Here is a 22,437-nt window from a genome sequence, read left to right as displayed (position 1 = left end):
TTTCCGCAACCTCGTTGCGATGATGATAGACGCCTCACCCAGCGACTCACAGTGCTTTTGTTCATGGCCATGTCTCTGGAGACATCGTGCAAGCGCCTATGAACACCTGCGATGTTTTGGGTTTCCACCGAAAGAAACTCAATAACAGCTTTCTCCTTGAACGCACCTCCGTTACAGACGCCATTTTGAAGCCTGCGTATAGCGCCGCCACCTATCAACTTCTAAAACTATAGGGGCTGAAGCGGCAATATTTCACGATGTCCCACAACAAATTCTACTTTTTTTTTCAACCGAAATTGGCCGAGAAAAACAATGTGTTGCATTACTTATTGAACACACTTCTAAAATACTTTCCACCTCTCTTTGGTTTGAAGAAGACGTATCATGGGCGGGAGGGATTGCGTGCTTCTAATTTCTCTTTGGTTTGAAGACGATATGCGGCCGAATGCGAGGACTTGCTGGCCGTTCGATTACAGAACCACTTGTAGAAAATACGGCTTCGCATCGGTAATAGTAGCAAATCGATATAAATATTTTATAGTTGGGCTACTGCCATCATCCATATAATGAGGTGCAACTGCCGTATTTCTGCTTCAGTTTCTTTAGATTTAGGAAAATCAATCATAACTTTTCAAACTCAAACAGCTTACGTGTTCTTGATGTAACACTATTCCTTTTCACCTTTTGCTTTACGCTCTGCACTTCCAGACCGATAGTGTCAGTCCTTATGCCCTGTTGCTCATGTTGGCTACCTCGATCTGCATGGAACGGAAAATAAATGAAATCTACTTTACGAAACCACCGATGCAATGGTGTAAGGTTGGATCCCAGGTTTCACATTCTTTAACCTTTCACCTTGGTGAGCCCTTGTTTGCGAAAAATATTTTTTTGTGGTACAGCAGCGCATGGAAAATGTGCGTCCATTCATTCCGAAACGACAGTGCACTGCAGCGAAACTACCAGAAAATTAATTTTTTGAACAACTTGCTTGCAAGGAAAACAGATATCAGTCAGTCACAGACACAAAATCAACAAAGTTCTCCACAGAAGAACAAGCACTTAATGTTATGAGGCCAAGTGCTGATAATTTTTCAACAAATTGGAAAGGCAACCTTTCAAAAATTACTATGTTTCTTGCTTTTCTTCTTTTGCGTGTGAAAATGAAAGTAACTCATTCTTTGGAAAGTTCTAGTAGAACGATTTCTGTGTTGACAAGTACTCAAAATCATGTACCGTACATGAAACGTCGTGGTAACATCTGTTTACATTTTAAGTCGCTGTTCACAGCGAATAATAAACTTATGATTGTGGGTGAACCGTATGAGATGAACATGTGCTACTGCGGTGTTTTATATCCATAATTTTGCGATCTACATTTGAGTACGACGACATTTTGATGCTATTGGCTAGGGTTTAGCCAGCATATGGTAAAAAACTACACACGCGGGAAAATTTTCTCCTAATTCATTCCCTTACATCCACATAGCTTATTCGCTGTACTCCCTAAGGTACTAAATTATACAGGGTGTTACAAAAAGGTACGGCCAAACTTTCAGGAAACATTCCTCACACACAAAGAAAGAAAATATGTTATGTGGACATGTGTCCGGAAACGCTTACTTTCCATTTTAGAGCTCATTTTATTACTTCTCTTCAAATCACATTAATCATGGAATGGAAACACACAGCAACAGAACGTACCAGCGTGACTTCAAACACTTTGTTACAGGAAATGTTCAAAATGTCCTCCGTTAGCGAGGATACATGCATCCACCCTCCGTCGCATGGAATCCCTGATGCGCTGATGCAGCTCTGGAGAATGGCGTATTGTATCACAGCGTCCACAATACGAGCACGAAGAGTCTCTACATTTGGTACCGGGGTTGCGTAGACAAGAGCTTTCAAATGCCCCCATAAATGAAAGTCAAGAGGGTTGAGGTCAGGAGAGCGTGGAGGCCATGGAATTGGTCCGCCTCTACCAATCCATCGGTCACCGAATCTGTTGTTGAGAAGCGTACGAACACTTCGACTGAAATGTGCAGGAGCTCCATCGTGCATGAACCACATGTTGTGTCGTACTTGTAAAGGCACATGTTCTAGCAGCACAGGTAGAGTATGCCGTATGAAATCATGATAACGTGCTCCATTGAGCGTAGGTGGAAGAACATGGGGCCCGATCAAGACATCACCAACAATGCCTGCCCAAACGTTCACAGAAAATCTGTGTTGATGACGTGATTGCACAATTGCGTGCGGATTCTCGTCAGCCCACACATGTTGATTGTGAAAATTTACAATTTTATCACGTTGGAATGAAGCCTCATCCGTAAAGAGAACATTTGCACTGAAATGAGGATTGACACATTGTTGGATGAACCATTCGCAGAAGTGTACCCGTGGAGGCCAATCAGCTGCTGATAGTGCCTACACACGCTGTACAAGGTACAGAAACAACTGGTTCTCCCGTAGCACTCTCCATACAGTGACGTGGTCAACGTTACCTTGTACAGCAGCAACTTCTCTGACTCTGACATTAGGGTTATAATCAACTGCACGAAGAACTGCCTCGTCCATTGCAGGTGTCCTCGTCGTTCTAGGTCTTCCCCAGTCGCGAGTCATAGGCTGGAATGTTCCGTGCTCCCTAAGACGCCGATCAATTGCTTCGAACGTCTTCCTGTCGGAACTCCTTCGTTCTGGAAATCTGTCTCGACACAAACGTACCGCGCCACGGCTATTGCCCCGTGCTAATCCATACATCAAACGGGCATCTGCCAACTCCGCATTTGTAAACATTGCACTGACTGCAAAATCACGTTCGTGATGAACACTAACCTGTTCATGCTACGTACTGATGTGCTTGATGCTAGTACTGTAGAGCAATAAGTCGCATATCAACACAAGCACCGAAGTCAACATTACCTTCCTTCAATTGGGCCAACTGGCGGTGAATCGAGGAAGTACAGTACATACTGACGAAACTAAAATGAGCTCTAACATTGAAATTAAACGTTTCCGGACACATGACCACATAAAATCTTTTCTTTATTTATGTGTGAGGAATGTTTCCTGAAAGTTTGACTGTACCTTTTTGTAACTCCCTGTATATTGAATCATCTACATGACAGTCCGTGACAGCATAGGAGTATAATTGCCTTGCGCGATTCACACGCAAACACCATTTCTTGTTAGGTAGCTATGTCACCTCGCATGTAACGCGTGTGGGGCAAAATTCACGACCTTGAAATTCTACACATAAAATCTGACGAAAGCTCTAGGATCGCAAACTGCAGGTTATGGGTACTGTTCCAGTTGCGTGCTTAAATTTTTAGTTATCTTAATCGAAATTTCTGTCGTCTTTATTTTTATCCGTGTAATTTGGATTTAATTTCGAATCCTTGTCCAAGTCATTTTTTATTTTATTTTGCCTTTTTCTTCTTTTTATTCATTTTTCTTTTGAAATCTTCACTTGCGTCATTATAAATACGGTATTTTTAATAATATGAATATCATGACATATCGATTATACTTAGCGGACGAATCATTCCATTTACAGTCTGTAAAAGTTTTAGGAAGCCTTGCACCGAGGGGTATGTGAGGAGAGGAGATGTGCATAAACTTCTGTGGGGTAATGGGTGAGGCTCACAACGTATTTCGTGACGATCATCTGCTGCGGTGGAAATGCCACACCAAAGTTTCGTGGGACCTCATTATCAACAGGCCCACTTTACATGTGGTACTTATTTCTAATTATTAATAAGAAATTAATTTGAATATATATATAATTCAATAACATGAAGACTGGCAACAGTGAGAAGTGACAGGAGTCTATGGAATTCTTCAGACATTTACCGAAGGGAACTAGAACGGCCAGACTCACTAAAAGTTTTACAGACTGTATATTTGGCCTGCATTAGTCCCACATCGATATGTTAATTTTCTTGTTTGATTATTGTCATGCAAAAATTTAAAGCACATTCTTTTCGCATCACTAGAAACTATACACGCTACCTTACTGCAATCCCATTTTTACACAATTCACTTGATTAAATTTGTGCAAAATAATAAAGTGAATAATTTGATTGAAATGAGATCTTCAAGGATTATAAATTAAAAATAATTACATTCAAAACCGAATTTACCGATTAAATGAAGACCACAATCGTTTTGTATGGATTTTAAAAAGTACACTCCTGTAAGTGTGGCCAACGGCCTCGCCGCAGTGGTAACACCGGTTCCCGTCAGATCACTAAAGTTAAGCACTGTTGAGCTGGGCTAGTGCCAAGCCCTGTTAGCAAGCGGGGTGCCCTGAGCCCTTGTGAGGCAAACTGAGGAGCTGCTTGATTGAGAAGTAGTGGCTCCGGTCTCTTAAACTGACATACGGCCGGGAGAGCGGTGTGCTGACCTCTTGCCCCTCCATATCCGCATCCAGTGATTACTGAGGTGAGGATGACACGGCGGCCGGACGTGTATCGTTGGGCCTTCCAAGGACTGTTCGGACGGAGTTCCTGTAAGTACTGAATATCCGGCCTTTAGCTTACGATACTAGCGCCATCTTACTGGGAAAATTCCATGTTATTTTTAATAGTTTAGTGTCTAAAGAGAAATTATTTTCGTCGCATTTTCATAAAGGAGAACCCACCGTATGTTGATCTTCTAAATGCGGACGCAACCAGAAATCGGGCGCGAGCTCACTTCCCTTCTAGGTATCGGCCAACCGCCACTTTCCGCCCGCCGACGGCAGTATCCGGGCCTCTCGCAGTCTGGTCTGGCACACCATGATGCAGCACACCAGCGTCTGCCGTGAGCTGGCCTCACGCAACATCAAACTCGGCCTGAAGACCTGCCAACTGGTGAGCAACAAACATCCTAATCCAGCCCCCACATAAATTCCACCATATCGCTGTTCTGTGCTATTCTTCGCTACATTCTTCTTTTGTTTGCCTACTTGTTTATGAGAAGTTAAAGAATCTACGGTTCAGTACAGACTTGGTGTTGATGTAAATGTAATTTTGTGCTTATGAGATTGGGATACTACCGCTAGTCACATGGCAGAGAGGGGCGTGAAAAAAACTTTCGATTACATGGACACAGAATAGAGAGTATAAATTAAGCAAAGCTGAGTACGGCTCCTTCAAATGTTTTGAATTACACATAGACCCATAAATTCACTAACATACTGCGTAATATGAATCATATTCATTTAATAAATGACGATTGATAACTGTCGTAAGGAAATTTTTGTCTCCAACATTGTTCTAAATATGTGTTCAGCTACTTTATTATCTAATTGTTGGTGTACAGTCTTCTTCTTCTTCTTCTTCTTTTTCATCATGTTGTTCCAGTAATACGTACTACAATAGATCTCTCACTAGTTTGAGAAACGTGCGTTTACTTCCACGAACTGTTCACGACTGTTTTCACAATGAGTATGACCCGAGCAAGTGTAAATCATCAACTGTAAAATAACGAAAGCTTCCAATTTTATATACGAAGTTCTAGTGTCCAGCTTAAAATTGCTTCCTGGAAAATTATATGTAATCCAAATCTTTTTTTGCCTTTCTTTTTCGTGCTTTTTATGAAAGTATTAATAAATACAATATATTAAACATTATTTCTGTTTATTTTGAAGTGTAAGTAACGTAAAAATTGTGAATAGAAAACGTACAATAGTTTCAATAAACGGACTCTAACCCTCAACACTCAGCTTACCGTTCCTCACTCCTTCCACTATACCAGGCATCCCTCACCCGAGCCGCGCCAAAAACACTATTTTCTTTTAAACCCTTGGCCACCTGCCGTTCCCACTTGTGTCCCTTTTATTTCTGGCCAAGCCCTGCATACATCACAAACACCAACGAAATCGGTGATGATGAGTAAGCGCGCTCTCCTTGTGAACCGCAGTCTACTTGTGCGTGGAACACTCGCATAAAATATTTTAACTTCTATTTTCTCCATACTGAGTGAGATTGGTTTTCCTTCCAACTTTAGAAACAATTACATGTTAGCTACATTCAGTATACAGCAACGTGAACTAAAAATGAATCGAATGTAAATGAGGCAGCGAACACATTTTTCACAGCAAACCTTTCAAATTTTGTGAAACACATTACTTGGAAATTAAGTGTCACAGTAACTATGACCCACAACGAAAAACTGGACAGTTCATCATCAGACTGTGGTATGAAACTGTAAGACGCGAAACAAATCAATTTTACATGCCAAGTCTTTTTCTCGGGATCGAATGAGAGGTGATACATTTAGCAGTGAACACGCCGCGCGAATGGGAAACAAGTATTTTTTAATTTTTTTAAAGGAAAGGGAGAACCTCTTCCGAAGAACCAACCACAGGAGTTGACGCAGCTTTGTTTCATTAACATACAGTATTTTCTACAGTTTAATGAGCTTTTAGACTTCGTGCATGCATACTAAATTTTGGTGCACGAATTTCAGCTGAGTTTAGAAAGCTCTACTCTGTGACATGGTTTTATAAGTAGGGGTGTTGTTCGTGTTTCGTAAATTAATGAATTAACTTGGATGCAGAGCCGCCAAAAAAAAAGTTTTGGTTTACTTATCGCCAAAGGAAATTCATCAAGGGTAGGTGTAAGTTCATAGATGAGCGTGTAAAGAACGACTGCGCGCTGTAATTAATCTGTCTTCGCGGTCACTACGGGATAGATTCTTAGTTGGTTCTAGTCCATTCCTAGCATTATCATTTGACCCTGCTGTTGTCTTCGAGTCAATACAACCCAGGAGGATGTAATACTTTAATATTTAAACGCTAACGCTCGATTTAGTGATAATTTTTCGATACATTCGACAAGGTTTAACGTTCAAATTAGAAGTAAAATAGGTTTTCTCTCTACTGTTATTGTTTAATTTGTTACATCGCGACCTTTGAGTCTATACAACTGAAGGGTTTAAAAATTCAGAATATGTACAAACATCGGCACCCATATGTAAGTTTGGAAAGGAGGGGAGGGGTGGGGAGGGGAGGGGAGAGGAAGGGGAAGGGAAGGGGAGGGAGGAAACTAGACATAAGGCTACAGAGTATTTTTAATATTTTGGAAGACGAACGGCGACTTGCATGAAGCCTTGATAAAGTTCCAGGTCCGATCCCGTTAATAACCATCCTAATACCGGCTTTTATATCGTTTTCTTGAAAGAAAATCACCTCACTACACTATATTTTTTTCTTTCTCTGTGAGCAGTGGAGGTGGGGGGGGGGGGGGGGGGGGGTGCCCCTTGCCACCGGGTACGAAGTCAATTTGACGTCACTGAGCTCTAAGGTACAGGCCTAAGCACACACCAGTTTGGCGTCAGCAATTTTGTGTTACTGTCGACCAACGTACGAAGCCTGAGGCCCGTATTACACTGTAAACGACCTTTAATAATGATCTTTCTCAAAGCTTTCGTCAAACCTCTTCGACCAGACTACTTCAATGGAGTTATTACACGATCATAAAATATTTAGACTAATTCTTTGGGAATGGACACCCAACAATTAATCGCCTATACAATAGCATATATTGGTAGCGACAGTATTGCTTGAAAACGAAGAGGGATGGAAATGATTGCGGGTGAAACCGTGGATAGCGAGAAGAGAAGCTCGAAGTGTTCACCAGAATTTGCTTTGTGACTACAGTGCGAGGGCATAAACAATTAAATTTAGTTATTATGGGCGAAGAGACATTTCAGTTTGCCCTCACGAAAGTGGCCCCTCATATCCGCATACATGGTAATCATTCCCGACATGCCATTTCTTACTTTCAGTTAATCGTAATCGATGTTTTTCGAAAGCCTGCAACTGATATTCACGATTTAAATAATAAAACACTGCACTAGTAAGGTCTTTTTTCATGCTCAATGAACTCGTTTCGAGAATTTATTTTCATTATAGAGAGGATATATTTACGTGGGTATTTTATATGATATTTTAGGAGGTGTTTTATTGTGTGTTGTTTTGCCTCTCTTGCCCTGCAGTTGCCTTTTTATGGTTTACTGCAGTCGGAAAGATTTACTTTGTCTGATTTTCCGAAACATCAAAAACAATACGTATGTCAGTACTTGTACTTGAGATCATGAGAATAAATTGTCGCAAAGCATTGTGAAAAAGTACGTCTGGTGCTGTATTTCATTATTTAGATCATGAATGTTATTTCTGTTACAGATGGTTTAACGGTTAGGTTAAGACTGCTAGCAACATGTGAAAGATATTCCTGTTTGCAATATGCTTGTAGCAGTCGAATCCCACAGTTACCATTTTACGTATTATTCCAGAAACATGTGAATAAATATGTAAATCAGCTAAAGAGGAATTTATTAAGATTACGATAGATTATTTAGAGTACAAATAAAAACATTTATTTAACTTATGTACGTTCTGAAAACACTCCATCTCCTTCCACATTGTTTCTTTCTTTTTTCTTAATGTAAGCTGATCATCCACAGTGTAGCCACCAGCTATTCCAACCGCTTATTATGGTTTCTGTAGTTAGTGTGCTTTGTGTTATGACGAATTTCGTATTCTCCATACTTTCCAATGATCACCGTGGTGGTAGCCATGCACCAAATATACTTCATCATTTTATAGCTTAAATGAACTAAAGGAAGCAAAGTTACATGTGTACGACGGCAAATTGGGTTAGGTCCTGGCTTTCGCTTTTATCAAAGATCCTGGCTAAAAGCTTCCCTACTACACTGTCAAAGATTTAACCAAAGGGCTTTGATAAGTATTAATCGTTGCCCACGAACGCTCCATTGCTGACGTCACACAGCGTGCACTTAGGCCTGTATTTATCGTAAGCCACGGACGTCACGCACAATAGCGAGGTCAGCAGCAACTACTATAGATTTTCGGTAGTGTTTGATACAGGCCTCTCACAAGACGTCATTCACACATATCGGATATTTATAAAAAACATCATTCTTGGAATGATTTATTGTAATTACTTTTAGAACAAAAGTCATGTAAGTAGTAGGGCAACAAAGGTGTCAGCACATTTTGTTAGTGTCGCTTGCATACATTCAGGGGCAAACTTGATTGATTTATGACCCCCTTTAACCTACTGTTCTATTAATTGATTTATGATTCCCTAGGGATAATCTGTCCTTCTGAGAAACCCACCTCACCCTTCTCCACCCTGCTGGGCAACTCTCTCGCCAATACAAGCACACTTTTGGTATCTAATTAATTAAACTCCACCCCCTCTGGGAAATGCCACAGACCCCTCTCCCATTCCCCATCTGGAAACTCGTAGGAAAAGGACTCAGTCTATGCTGGAGAGGAAGGATTTCATGACGAAATTCAAATCAATGTCAGTTACGCAGCAAAGGATATACTATTTATTTATAAACTGTACCTGTATGTAGTTTGGAAATGCACCACAATGCAGTAGCAAAATCCTCTTCCTCCTTCCAGTTCCCGTATGATGTGAAGCCTTGCTAATTTTTCCATTAAACAGCAGAATAGCTGCTCATACTGTGTTTTGTAATACCTAAAGTGCGCGTCATATATCTTGGCGGTCGAGTTTAGGTTCGTTCTGCGCATCTGACGTCACAAAACACAGTCAGCCAATGAACAGAGAACGAGGTTGCCAGATCCCGACAGCAGTGCAGAGCAGGGACGAGTGTCTTCAGTTTTACAAACGTTCAGTCATAAATAAAGTAATAGAACAAAAGCAATGTCTTGATAGCAGACTTTCTTTTACAGAAAGTTTGGAAAAAGCATTCTTTATACCAATTGCTTCATATTCTATTAATTAATTAAACCAAACAAGCAATAAGACTCCTAATTCAGGCGATAGCAAGGAAAGGTGTTTGTTTCAATGTCACGAACTGCTTTTTCGCAATAAAGAACAGCGGTAATTGTTTATTTCCTATTGTACTTCGACGAAGCGTGAGTAATTCATAATCACACCAACAATGTTTATAAGTAGTTGCGTGAGGTGTTACAGTCCTTATGGAGTTAAATTGTTCGACGAGTTGAGGTAGCGGAACGGTTAAGGTGTTGGGCTGCCAAGTGAAAGGTTATGTGTTCAAACCTTGTGCGGTGCTTAATATTTTCTTTATTTAAAAACAATATTGGAGTGCCTTACTTCACGAATTTTATTCGTTTGAATGAAATTTCTAGTGCTTTGCCTCTTCATTAACTTTTTCGCTGCTGCAGACACGTGCTCCCCGCATTCCGCGCTGTGCGCGATTTTGTCATCACTGCACTTCTCGCCTGTGCAGACACATGGTGTTCCCACTGCTTTGACACACTTATCATTCGATTTCACAAAAACTATTTGGCCAAAAAATTTGATTTTTACACTTCTTCTTGCCTGATACCTTCCCCCCAATAAATGACTTAATTTTGTTTTGATGTGCAGCATTAAATGTAGTAAACCATTGCACGAAATTTTGAAGAGTTTGCAGAGGTAAAAGTCCATAGCGTATAATTTCCGTATGGTCGATTTTAGTTGCCACAATGTTGAGAATGAAATGTGGAGAAGATACCTAAATTTCATATAATATTTACTGTATAACAATATCTCATTTAATTTAAGTACCACATAGGTGTCGTATGTAATATTGAGAAATATTCCGTCTTTCGCGACTGTAATAAAAGTTTTATATACACACGGCGCGTTTGGCTTTATTTTAAAGCACTTCCATCGGTGAAAGGCATGGCACATACACAATGGTATTCATGTTCTATTTCTTGTTTTTGTTCCACAGTCGCAGTTTTACCAATGGTATTGAAATATATCCCTCTTCTGCAAATGTAATAAGCGACTTATTTAGACCAGACGCGTTTCTCTCTTTTGAAGCATCATAAGAGGACTGTATTTTGTGTCCTCCATTGCCAAGTCACGTTTCGTAGTTTTGTGCTGCGGTAGCACAATATTCAACGTTTGTGTTGGCTCATCAGTGTTTTAGCAAATAAATGCTGTTTGTGTGTGCCACACACAAAATTATATTTGACATAGCTCTGAGCACTTCACTGACAGACGATATATTCAAGTCCTAATGTTTTTGTAAGTCCACAGTTTTGTTTAATGTATTTTGTCTACTTCCTTTTGATTGATTGAAGTGCTTTAAAATAAAGCCAAACGTGCCCAGTGTAAGTAAAACTTTTGTTACAGTCGCGAAAGGTGGAATATTTCTCAATATTACATACAACACTTATGTGGTACTTAAATGAAATATATAAGTATCTTGTCCACATTTCATTCTCAACATTGTGGCAACTAAAATCGACCATACGGAAAGTATACTCTATGGACTTTTACCTCTGCAAACTCTTCAAAATTTCGTGCAAAGGTTTACTATATTTAATGCTGCATAATAACTGCGTTGAACATCGAAACAAAATTAAGTCATTTATGGGGGGAAGGTATCAGTCAAGAAGATAGGTAAAAATCTAATTTTTGAGCCAAATAGTTTTTGTGGAATCGAATGATAAAGAGTGTCAAAGCAGTCGGAACACCGTGTGTCTGCACAGGCGAGCAGTGCAGTGACAAAATCGCCCACAGCGCGGAATGCAGGGAGCACGTCTTTGTAGCAACGAAAGGGTTAAAGCGGCCGTGGTGGCTTTACTTCATGAACTGCGCGCTCCCCCCTACACGTAAGCTTGCGAACTATGCTATACTATGGCGCTGCTTCTATTGGCGCGTGCGTCGTGTGCAACTGGCAACGCAGCAATCTCCAGCGTCTGGGCGGGCATGCGCGAGCCGCCAAGATAAAAGAATTCAACTGTAGTATTGCAGTAGAAAGCTCTGTTTACCACTGGCCCTATATATTGAAATTGGTTGACAGAGCTAAAACAACATGTTCCCATTTCCACAGAGAGGTCAAAAGATGTCCCTGTTGCATTAAGTCAGCTTGTCCTGTTTTTCCATTGGATGTGGAGGGTGGTAGATATAGTGGCTCATTTCCGAATTAAACTGGAGCAATCACACAGACAAAGCTGCAAGAAGGGTGAGGCATGACTGAGGAACAGTTACATGATGCAGAGGGACTGTCTAAAACCACATTGGAGTTTTGCTGTACAGTGTTCTCAGCACACAGGTTTGATTATGGTGACTCGTTATGAGACGTGAGAGTGCCAGAAACATGATTCACCAGTGGCTGTAATCATTAAAACACATCTCTATAGGATCCAAGGTAAGAGTGTGGTTAGAATTTATACCAAAAAGCGTAACACTGTAGCTCTAGAAAGCCAATGTATTCGTCATAGGATTTTGTACATTTCTTATGACTTTAATCTAGCATTGCATTTTTTAAATGATTCCTTACATAGCATACCATCTACTGTATGTAGTCAATCAATTCTCCTACCGCACCTCTAGCCCCATGGATATATCGCTTAACCTCTGTTACATTGAATACATAGTATCAAGATAGAATGTGTTACAAATACTGTTTGTTAGTGTGGAAATATCTAGCAGTGGCATGAGGGAGTTGGAAGTATCGGCTTCATACCGTGTTCCTTAGCTGAATCACTTTCTGAATTTGGTGAGAATAATGATTTTATTACGAACTTACACCACTGACAACATGCACTTGCACTTTCAGGCTGTTAATACACACCCCGCTATCAGGGTCTATATTCAATGTTGCGGTATTTGCGTGGAAGACCACTTCATTTGGAAGCAATATCATATGTCATTTTACAAGCAATGGGAATACATTTGTCTAGGTAACATATTTAAGTGATTAACATCGCAAGATGACATGTTAACTTAAGCGCAAGATAAGCCAATGCAAATGTGAAATGCTGAAACATTAATAACTGGTATAACGACGAAAATGTTGAAAGCAAGCATGCAAAAGTGCATGCATTGTGTCATACAGGTGCAGGGCGTCAGTTTGTGGGATTGAGTTCCAAGCCTGTTGCACTTGGTTGGTCAATATATGACAGTTAATGCTGGTTGTGGATAATGCAGCAATCGTCTTCCGATGATGTCCTGATCGAACAGGCCAAGGCAACATATTGGGAACCTGTAGAGCATATTGGGTTACAAAAGCGGTATGTGGGCAAGTTTTATCCTGTTGTAAAACACCCCTGGAATGCTGTTCATGAATGGCAGCACACCAGGCCAAATCACCAGACTGACATACAAGTTTTCAGTCAGCATATGTGGAATGGCCACGGAAGTGCTCCTGCTGTCATAAGAAATTGCACCCTAGACCGTAACACCAGGTGTAGGTCAACTGTGTCTAGCATGCAGACAGGTAGGTTGCAGGCCCTGAACTGCCCTCCTAACCAACTCACACCCATTACTGGCACCGAGGCAGGGCCGGCTTTCATAATCAGAAAACACAACAGACCCCCACCATGTCCTACAATGAGCTCTCACTTGACACCACTGAAGTCGCAGATGGTGGTGGTTTGGCGCCAGTGGAATGCATGTTACAGGACGTCTGGCTCAGAGCTGTCCTTGAAGTAAGCCCTTTGTAACAGTTTGTTGTGTCACTGTGGTGCCAACTGCTGCTCAGATTGCTGCTGCAGATGCAGTACTATGTGCCACAGCCACATGCCACATGCGAAAAACTATGATTTTCCCTCTCACTAGTGCCACGTGGCCAACCAGAGCCCAGTCTTCTTGCAACTGTACATTCTCGTGACCACCGCTGCCAGTAATCATGTACAGTGGCTACATTCCTGCCAAGCCGTTCTGCAATATCACAGAAGGAACATTCAGCTTCTAGTAGCCCTTGAAACTCAGTGACAAGCTAATAGCATCTTTGTCACCTTAAAGGCATTCTTGACGAACATCAATTCACCACGTCTGATCTCATAGGTAACTAACACTCACAACTTTTACAGCATGTATTTAAAGCAAACCTGATTTGCATCATCATGTTGGCGCTACTAGCGCCACTCTTACGCGACTGGCGCGAAATTAGAATAGACATCATCTTTCAGATGAAGAAACATGCCTATCAACTTTTGTTTATGTTGCACAAGTCCTCTTTGGTATCACATTTCTTTCTGTTAGTGTGTAACAACATTGGCGGCCCTATTATGCTTCCTTGGGGCTCCTTTCAATTTTGCGAACACACTTTGTCCAGTACCATGTACCCCGTTGTATACACTTGAGTGGGGGGGGGGGGGGGGAAGAGACATAGATTTATTACAACATCTGAGTAGCTACTTCACATAGTTGGTTGGTTCAAATGGCTCTTAGTACTATGCGACTTAACTTCCGAGGTCATCAGTCGCCTAGAACTTAGAACTAATTTAACCTAACTAACCTAAGGACTGCCTGAGGCAGTATTCGAACCTGCGACCGTAGCGGTCGCCCGATTGCAGACTGTAGCGCCTAGAACCGCACGGCCACTCCGGCCGGCTCACATAGTTGACATCGAACCATCCGATGATTAGAATAACAGTGTGTGGCAAGTATCATTAACTGGTTCTGTGTGTTACCGTAACTACGATCATATACGTCAGCTCCAATAACACAATGGTTGCTTCGTTCCAAACTAAAGCTGTCCTCAGACCTCAACCTATAGGTTGATCTGAACACCACAGTACTTTGGTATGAATGGTCCCACTGGAGGTGGTATGCTCTTCACTTCCTCCGTCTGAATTGACTTACCCTGTCAGTTGTTCAGAGTAAGGGGTGAGTGTTCCATGTCAATGTGAACCCCAAACAATGTTGTAATTTGAAATTCTTTACTTTAACAAATCGTCACCAGGAGTAAAAGAAGTGGTAAGTAACATAAATTCCTAGGAGCAATTTAAGATGGAACCATAGCCCCTCAGGTGCTTTGTACTGTAAGTCACAAAGTGCTTATCATGAAAGTGGAACTGGAGAAAGTTGCCACTAAAAATAACACAAGTGGCTTACATTATTCAGTTCCTGTTTACGTAACTTTTTCCAATTCGAATGAATCGACACTTGCGGGAGATAAATAACAACAACATTAGTACGACTGATTATTAGCTTTTCACAGGTGCTTCTAACATTGACTCGTTACCTTGCACAGATGACAACAGCTGCGCACAATTTACGAAAGTTACTGAAGGAAGATGTAACCTTGTACCTATTACACTTAATATTTGTAGTTAATACACTCAGTAAAATGAGATTTGTAACGGGTCTGTAACACATTAGTTGTGTGGTTCGCAATGCCGCAGGTGCTGTCATTGGGCTGCTTTGTGGGAATGGTGCTGTCGCCACAGCAGCCGGCAGAACCTGCTCTGTTCTTCACCACGTTCGGTGGCTACATCATCATCTGTGCAGTCTCCATCGTTGGCGTCGTACGGCGAGCATTAATGCCAAAAATATGTGTAAGTATTTGATGCACTGCTGGTATTTCCTGACTAAACTGGAAGGGATATTTTACAACAGGGCCAAAATTACTCAGAGAGTATGTTGGCACATGTTGCACAGCAACATAATCAAATGTTCATTTGATGTGTGTTACGTTTTCCTCCATGAGGCTTTTCAAAGTAGCCATGTTGTCACAATCTTTCTCCCAGAAGGAAATTAATACTATGTGCTGGACCCAGACTCTAACCTGGAACCTCGAGTTTAAGAAGTAATGCCCTTATCGCCTGAGGTATCCAGGCACAACTCATGCTCCGCTTTTGCAGCAATGATTTTCTACCAATCCCTCTACGTCACTTTCCAAACTTCAGGGAAGTTCTCCTGCATATGTTGCTGGACTAGTACTCCCGTAAATAAGGACTATGGACAGATAGCTTACATTTAGTCACAGCATACCAGTGGTTTCCAGAATGGGCCACTCACACTTCAGCAGAATCGAACTTCCATTTGTTTGTTTCGTTCACATGGAAAAACTGCAGTACTACACCATCATCAAATCTTTCGTTCTGTATAGTTTATTACCAACAAAATACCTTCCACCATTCATAAGGGTTTCCTTCAAGTTAGGTCCTTCAGTTGAAACAGCATGTATAGCTCCATTCAACCAAGCCCTCGAACTCTTGAAGGAAATGGACTTGAGAAGCCTCCGAAAATTGACAGCACAGATAACACTGCCAATGGAATACATCATGAGCTATTGGATGAGAAACCCACACTTACAGACATACGGAAAAAGCTGACATCATTGGCGTAACAGAAATAACCGAGTGGTACATTTTTCATGAACTACGTACAGCCTGGCTAGAGAAACGTCAGTGAGAGTTATGCACGGTGGGAAAAAGATGAACTCGACCATTCATGACGTCACTTCTGGTGTCAGGTTACTCCTGGTTTTGAGAGTAGATATCCTGATACAGCTGACGCAACTGGGCATATGAGATGATCTTGATTTGACTGTGAGTAACTGACCATTCATCATCATCATCATTATATTACTATTATTATTATTATTGCATTCGTTCATACTTACGATTTGCAATTTTTTCCCAGCAACAAAATGCGCTCCTTATTGATAGCAACAGAACTGCTGGACGAGGACACACACATACTATTGTCTGCACTGCCGCAGCAGCGTCAGCAGCAGCAGCAGCAGCAGCAGCAGAAGGTCGACGGTGAGCTTTGTGATTTATTACAGCTGGTGTTGCTGAACTATTCAGTGCCACAGTCGCATCAGCAGAAGTCACCTCTGCAGCTAACAGCTCACAGAGGTCGGGACACACACGTCCGGGCCGTGTCAGGGCCGAGACACTTCCGAGTATCGGCCGTCACCCGGACAACGAAATACAACATTAAAACAAATGTAGCGGTCCCCATTTGACCGGGCCGTGCACGGGGAACTTCAACGGGCCGGGCGGGATTCGCCGTGTTTAATTTTTCACGTGACGGGCAAGGCCTGACGGTAGAATTGTCTTGTGAGCTGTGCAACTGCGCAAGACTGTTCTGTGTACAAAACATGGATGTGGAACGACTAATAGAAGAAGTTCATAAGTTTCCTGTTCTTTACGATCAGGGAAGTGAAAACTACAGGAATATCGAGTACAAAGATAGAGTTTTCATCAAGCTAAAAGACTTTGAACAGAAGCAACTCATGAATGACGTATCAGTCCATCAATTCACTCCATCATCCTCCAATTCCTCAGCAAAATCTGTTTCAACACCATATCCTTCACCTGTGGAAAACGAGTCAACAGAACCTACACAGCAGCTTTTGAATCTGCAAAGGGATTCCCACAATTCGTATATAAATAACCAAAGCGATCATTCTTCAAGTTCCCCTGCATCCTCTTCAGCTTCAGAAACTAATTCACTGATAGTCCTCATTTGTTTTTCTTAGGGTACTAGAAATTTAACTGTATTATTTACTAACTTATGTATTTATCTTTCAATTGGCTCAAATGGCTCTGAACACTATGGGACTTAACATCTGTGTTCATCAGTCCCCTAGAACTTAGAACTACTTAAACCTAACTAACCTAAGGACATCACACACACCCCTGCCCGAGGCAGGATTCGAACCTGCGACCGTAGCGGTCACGAGGTTTCAGACTGAAGCGCCTATAACCGCACGGCCACACCGGCCGGCCTATCTTTCAATTACTAAAGTAATAAAATAAAAATGCTGTCCTTAAAACTTCATATTTATTGTGTTCTGTGTACTTTTCTTTAACCTACCTTAAAAAACAGCCAGTCGTTCTTTGGGTGAAACTGATACTCTCCAGAAAGTGTATTTTCTCAGTCTTGGTTCTAGTTTCTTTAAAAGTTCACATAAGGTGTACTGCGTCATCCTAAAATATTCATAAAACTTGGTCTCATCATCCATGAGACGAGAAAATAATGTTCGAAACTCTCCCTATACTGGTCTTGTTTCCCAGGCACTGTGGATCCATAATTTTCTTCTTGCTTGCCTTCGTTCTTTTTCCTCTTCGTCTAAAGCAAGTGCTGTAAGTCCTAATTCACCATCACGAAAATTAGTGAACATGTTTTACAGCTTTCACAAACAGAAACACAGATGACTCACTACAAGGAACAACAAAGACACGGACGTGCCCCGGCCATGCAGGAACGGACCGGAGCACGGCCGTCACTCGTCCGACGCTCGGCCCTGACACGGCCCGGACGTGTGTGTCCCGACCTTAAGAGTACTGCTTCTCGCCAACATTTATAACGTGACAGGCAGCGGATACAAACATGTAAATGTAGGCCTACTACAGGGTGTGACTTTGATGTGGGGGATACAAGTGGAAAATGCACACTGTGTCGGTGATCAACTTCAATATTCATGGTATGAGTGGGATTATCTTTGTAGGGTTATGGAGAAGAGAGGAAGATTACAAACAAGTATAACCCATCCGATACATCTATTGATGTTCAAATATTTTGTTAAAAGTTGTCTATAGTAGTTATGTATGTTGAGGCAATGTTAGACCTATTCACCATGGGACACAAACGTATATGTAAAATACTGAAATGTTACACACCTGTATTGTGCACTATCAATTGCCGCAGACAGACTGTGTTGTTAGAACCCATGTAAAAGGAGAGTACTATGAACTTGTTGAACATTTGCGCAACAACAGTGTAAATATACACCAACTTGAGTAAAATATCATTGCTTGTGTTGCCCCTACACAAAAATCTTTAGGTGTCCAACCTGTCAACAACGTGGAGACTGAGTTCACAAACAGTACCCTGCGTTGTGTGTTCACACCTGTTGGACAGAACGCAATACAAGCAGTATTTAAGGCTTATAGAAGGCTGTTTTTTACAAAATACTGTGCTACCACTACACAATGAAATATGCGACAATGTGCTTGGAAAGTAAGGAAACAGTATATTTTGCACGAAAACTTATTATTTAGCTCCAGTGTTCAATCCAGCTAACTATAATTAAAATTATACAACTGCGTACAATGTGTCAGCATGCCCCTATTGCTGCATTCATAATCGTCAAAGCCTGTAGTGGAGCGGTGATCCAGATACGGCTGAGCATGTGTCGTTGAGACATGCGGGTCCGTAAGCAGCCACCCATACACGCATAGCTACAGCTTCACAATGGCTGGAGAATGAACACCCACACGCACGCGAACGCGCGCACACACACACACACACACACACACACACACACACACAGTGCTTCCTCTTTCAGGCAGCCACTGCACGAAATAAGAGAGAGACATGGCGAGCTTGTTAATAATTTTTATGATGCTACAGGGCCTGTGTTGTTAAGAAATACTCACCAATGTTCCTTCTGACATGCATGCATGTCCACAGGAGCAGGCACTGCAGCACTATAGCTGTAATGAAATACATGAAATGTATTGGAATGATGACAATGAAAATTTGTGCCAGCTTGGGACTCAAACCCAGATTTCCCACTTTATGTGAACAGTTGGCTTAACCCCTTTGGCTATCTGTGCATGACCTATGGCTACATCTAAACTTCCATATGTTGTTGTTCGTGCGTCACAACCTGCACACATACATATTACGTAATTCCGGTACAGGGGGTGGACATTTTAATTGAAAGCAGCAACTGCAAATACATTTCACGGACGCGTTGAAAAAAACAGCATGCGTCAGATGAGTAGGCGTGGTAAACAGATGAATAGTGTAACGACTCGGAAGGACAGCTCACCAATTGGACAGCAGAGGTTCAGCAGTCTCAGCGTAAAGGCTCTCCATGGGGCTAGTGTAGAAAGCTCCAGACGCTAAATGAAATCCACGGTGGTGGACAGAATCTAGACACCGAAGAATAGACGGCCGTGCAGAGGAGTGAACTGTGCTTCCATATTCCAATTTCAAGCACACTAAGGCGCGGTATAGGCGAAGGAGGACCTTTCTGTCCACTCCTCACGAGGTACCACTCAGATCATGGAGGGTGTTGAGGGATCGAAGACAGCTAGCTGAAATATATAAATATATGAAACGTGGGAACACCAGCACAGTTTTCTGTCAAACGTAAGTCCCAAGAATTTGGCAATGTGCACGAACAGAAGGTCAACAGGCCCTAGATGTAGGGAAGGTAGATAAAATTCCATACAACGCCAAAAATTTACACGGATGGTCTTACTGGGAGAAAATCTGGAGCCGGTTTCAATGCTCCATAAGTGGAGGCGACCGAGGCACTCTTGAAGACATCGTTCAAGGAGGCTGGACTGTTGAGAGCTGTAGTAGACTGCAAAATAATCGACAAAGAGGGAGCTCGAGACATCGGGAAGTAGGCAATCCATAGTTGGATTTATGGCGATGGCAAACAGTACAACACCTAGCACGGAGTCCTGGGGCACCCCGTTTTCTTAGGAGAAAGTATGGCATAGAGTAGTGTTCACCCCCACCTTAAATGTACGCTCTGACATAAATTCACAGATGAAGAGTGGTAGTCGACCTCTAAATTCCCAAGAGAACAGTATGCGGAGGGTGCCTGTCCTCCAGTAGGTATCGTATACCATCTCCCGATCAAAAAATAAAGTTATCGTTTGGCATTTCTTGAGAAAATTGTTCGTGAATTAAGTGGAGAGAGCAACAAGCTGGTCAACTGTGGAACGATGCTTTCGGAAACCGTATTGGGCAGCTGTTAAAAGGTTTCGGGACTCCAGCCACCAGCCTAAATGGCAATTTACCATACGCTCCAAAGCCTTACAAATGCTACTCGTGGGAGAGATTGAGCGATAGCTGGTGGGGAGATGTATGTCCTTTCCACGTTTAGAAACAGGAATGACGATAGCTTCCCGCCATCTTCTGGAAAAAGTACTGTCGACTCAAAGTCGATTATAAAGGCGAAGGTGTTAGCACAGACTAGGTGATAGATGCAGCAACATTTGGACGTGAATACCATCCGGTACCAGAGCAGAAGAGAGATAGGAGGAGAGTGCATGGCTGAGTTCCCGCATAGACAAAATGGCATCATAGCTCTCACGATTTTGAGAGCAAAAGGTAAGAGGTCACTCTTTCGCAAAACTGTTTCTTTAGGAGAAAGACTGGTGAGTAATTAGAAGAGCTCGAAATCTTAGCAAAGTGTTGACCCTGAGAGTTAGAGATTGCTACTGCCTCCACTAAGGTATCCTGCGTGACAGTTAGCCCAGAGGTCGGGGAAAAATTGGACGTGTCGGGTATCCGTCGGATTTGAATCCCAATTACTGATGAGGAACTGAAGGAATTAAAGGAGCTGGTAAAGAAATCCCAGCTTGCCTTCTTGCTATTGCATATTATGCAACAGCATCATGCATATAACTGCTTATAGCAGATACAGTTGGCCAACGTAGGAAGATGGCGGAAAATTCAAAGAGTACGTCTCCACTCGCGTATTGCGTCACGGCACACCTCGTTCCACCAAGGAACTGGGGAACGTCGGGGCAAAGGGGAGGTACGTGGTGTTGAACATTCCGAGGCTGTAAGACTAACTTTCGTAACATGAGTGACCTAATTGTTGATGCTAGGAAATTAAAGAGCATCAAATGTTGCTAGAGAGGAGGAAAGTGTCCAATCGGCTTGGGAAAACTTCCAGCATCTTGGCGCATAGATGGCAGTTGTGGCTGTAATCAAAGGACACATGGAAAATGTGTCACTCGAGTGGGTATCAGCAAGAGCGAACCATTCAAAGCGTTGAGCTAGCTGAACAGTACCGACCGAAAGATCCTAATGAGAGTACGTTGATGTGGAGGCAGACAAAAATATAGGTTCCCCAGTGTTGACGCAAACAAGATCCACTTGGTGGAAAAGGTCAATCAATAGAGAGCCTCTTGGACAAGGACGCGGAGATCCCCAAAGCGGGTGGTGGGCGTTGAAGTCCCCAACCAGCAAATAGTGGGGTGGGAGCTGACCAAGGAGATGAAGAAGATTGGCTCTTGTCATTGGTGTGGACGATAGAATGTGTATGGTACAAAGAGAGAAGCTGAATCCAGGAAGGAAAAGACGTACAGCGACAACTTAGAAGGAACTGTGTAATAGGACTGTGTGATAATGGATAGTATCATGGAGAACAAACATAAGTCCCCCATGTGCCAGAATGTCAGCAACTGTGGGAAGATCAAACCAGACTGATTGGAAATGAGGGAAAACAAAGCGATTTTGGGAACTTAGCTTTGTTTCCTGAAGACAGAAGATGACCGGAGAGTAGGATTGTAAGAGGATTGACAGTTCATCCCAACGAATTCCGCAAATGAATCATTGACATAGGATGGACGAAAAAACGAAAAATCTCACCACGGTTGCTGTCAACTCAGCAAGCGCCGAGAGCCAGTGGACGATGGCGTGGAACTGCATTCAGCCAGAGGCAGAAGCTCCGGATCCATAGGTTGGTTGGGGGCAGCTCCTGCCGCCAGTGATCAGATGGTTGATTGGCTGCCAGCAGTGTGTCTTGGCGACATGGAAGACGGCTGAGGGCAGCTACCACTTGGTGGCAGTGTAGAAGAAACACGCCATGGCAAAGAAGGAGAGGGACTTTTTGCCTTATGAGCTTTCTTGGAAGCAGGACGTTGAGATGGAGGAGGAGTTCATGGTTGTGAGGTCTACGTAGATAAACAATCTTCACGAGTAGGCTCTTCTATGGAAGTCC

General features: G+C 42.3%; 1 protein-coding gene across 1 annotated transcript in view; it reads left to right on the top strand.

Moving 5' to 3' along the window:
• Window positions 1-22,437, top strand: part of LOC126457454 (uncharacterized) — a 76,843-nt gene that overhangs the window by 42,061 nt on the left and 12,345 nt on the right. Inside the window, exon 3 of the mRNA XM_050093743.1 lies at window positions 15,131-15,283. Within this exon, the coding sequence (XP_049949700.1) occupies window positions 15,131-15,283 (153 nt within the window). The remainder of the gene's footprint in view (window positions 1-15,130; window positions 15,284-22,437) is intronic.

This window comes from Schistocerca serialis, chromosome 2 (assembly GCF_023864345.2).
Source record: "Schistocerca serialis cubense isolate TAMUIC-IGC-003099 chromosome 2, iqSchSeri2.2, whole genome shotgun sequence".
Lineage (NCBI taxonomy): Eukaryota > Metazoa > Arthropoda > Insecta > Orthoptera > Acrididae > Schistocerca > Schistocerca serialis.
This window is presented reverse-complemented; position numbering and strand designations above follow the sequence as displayed.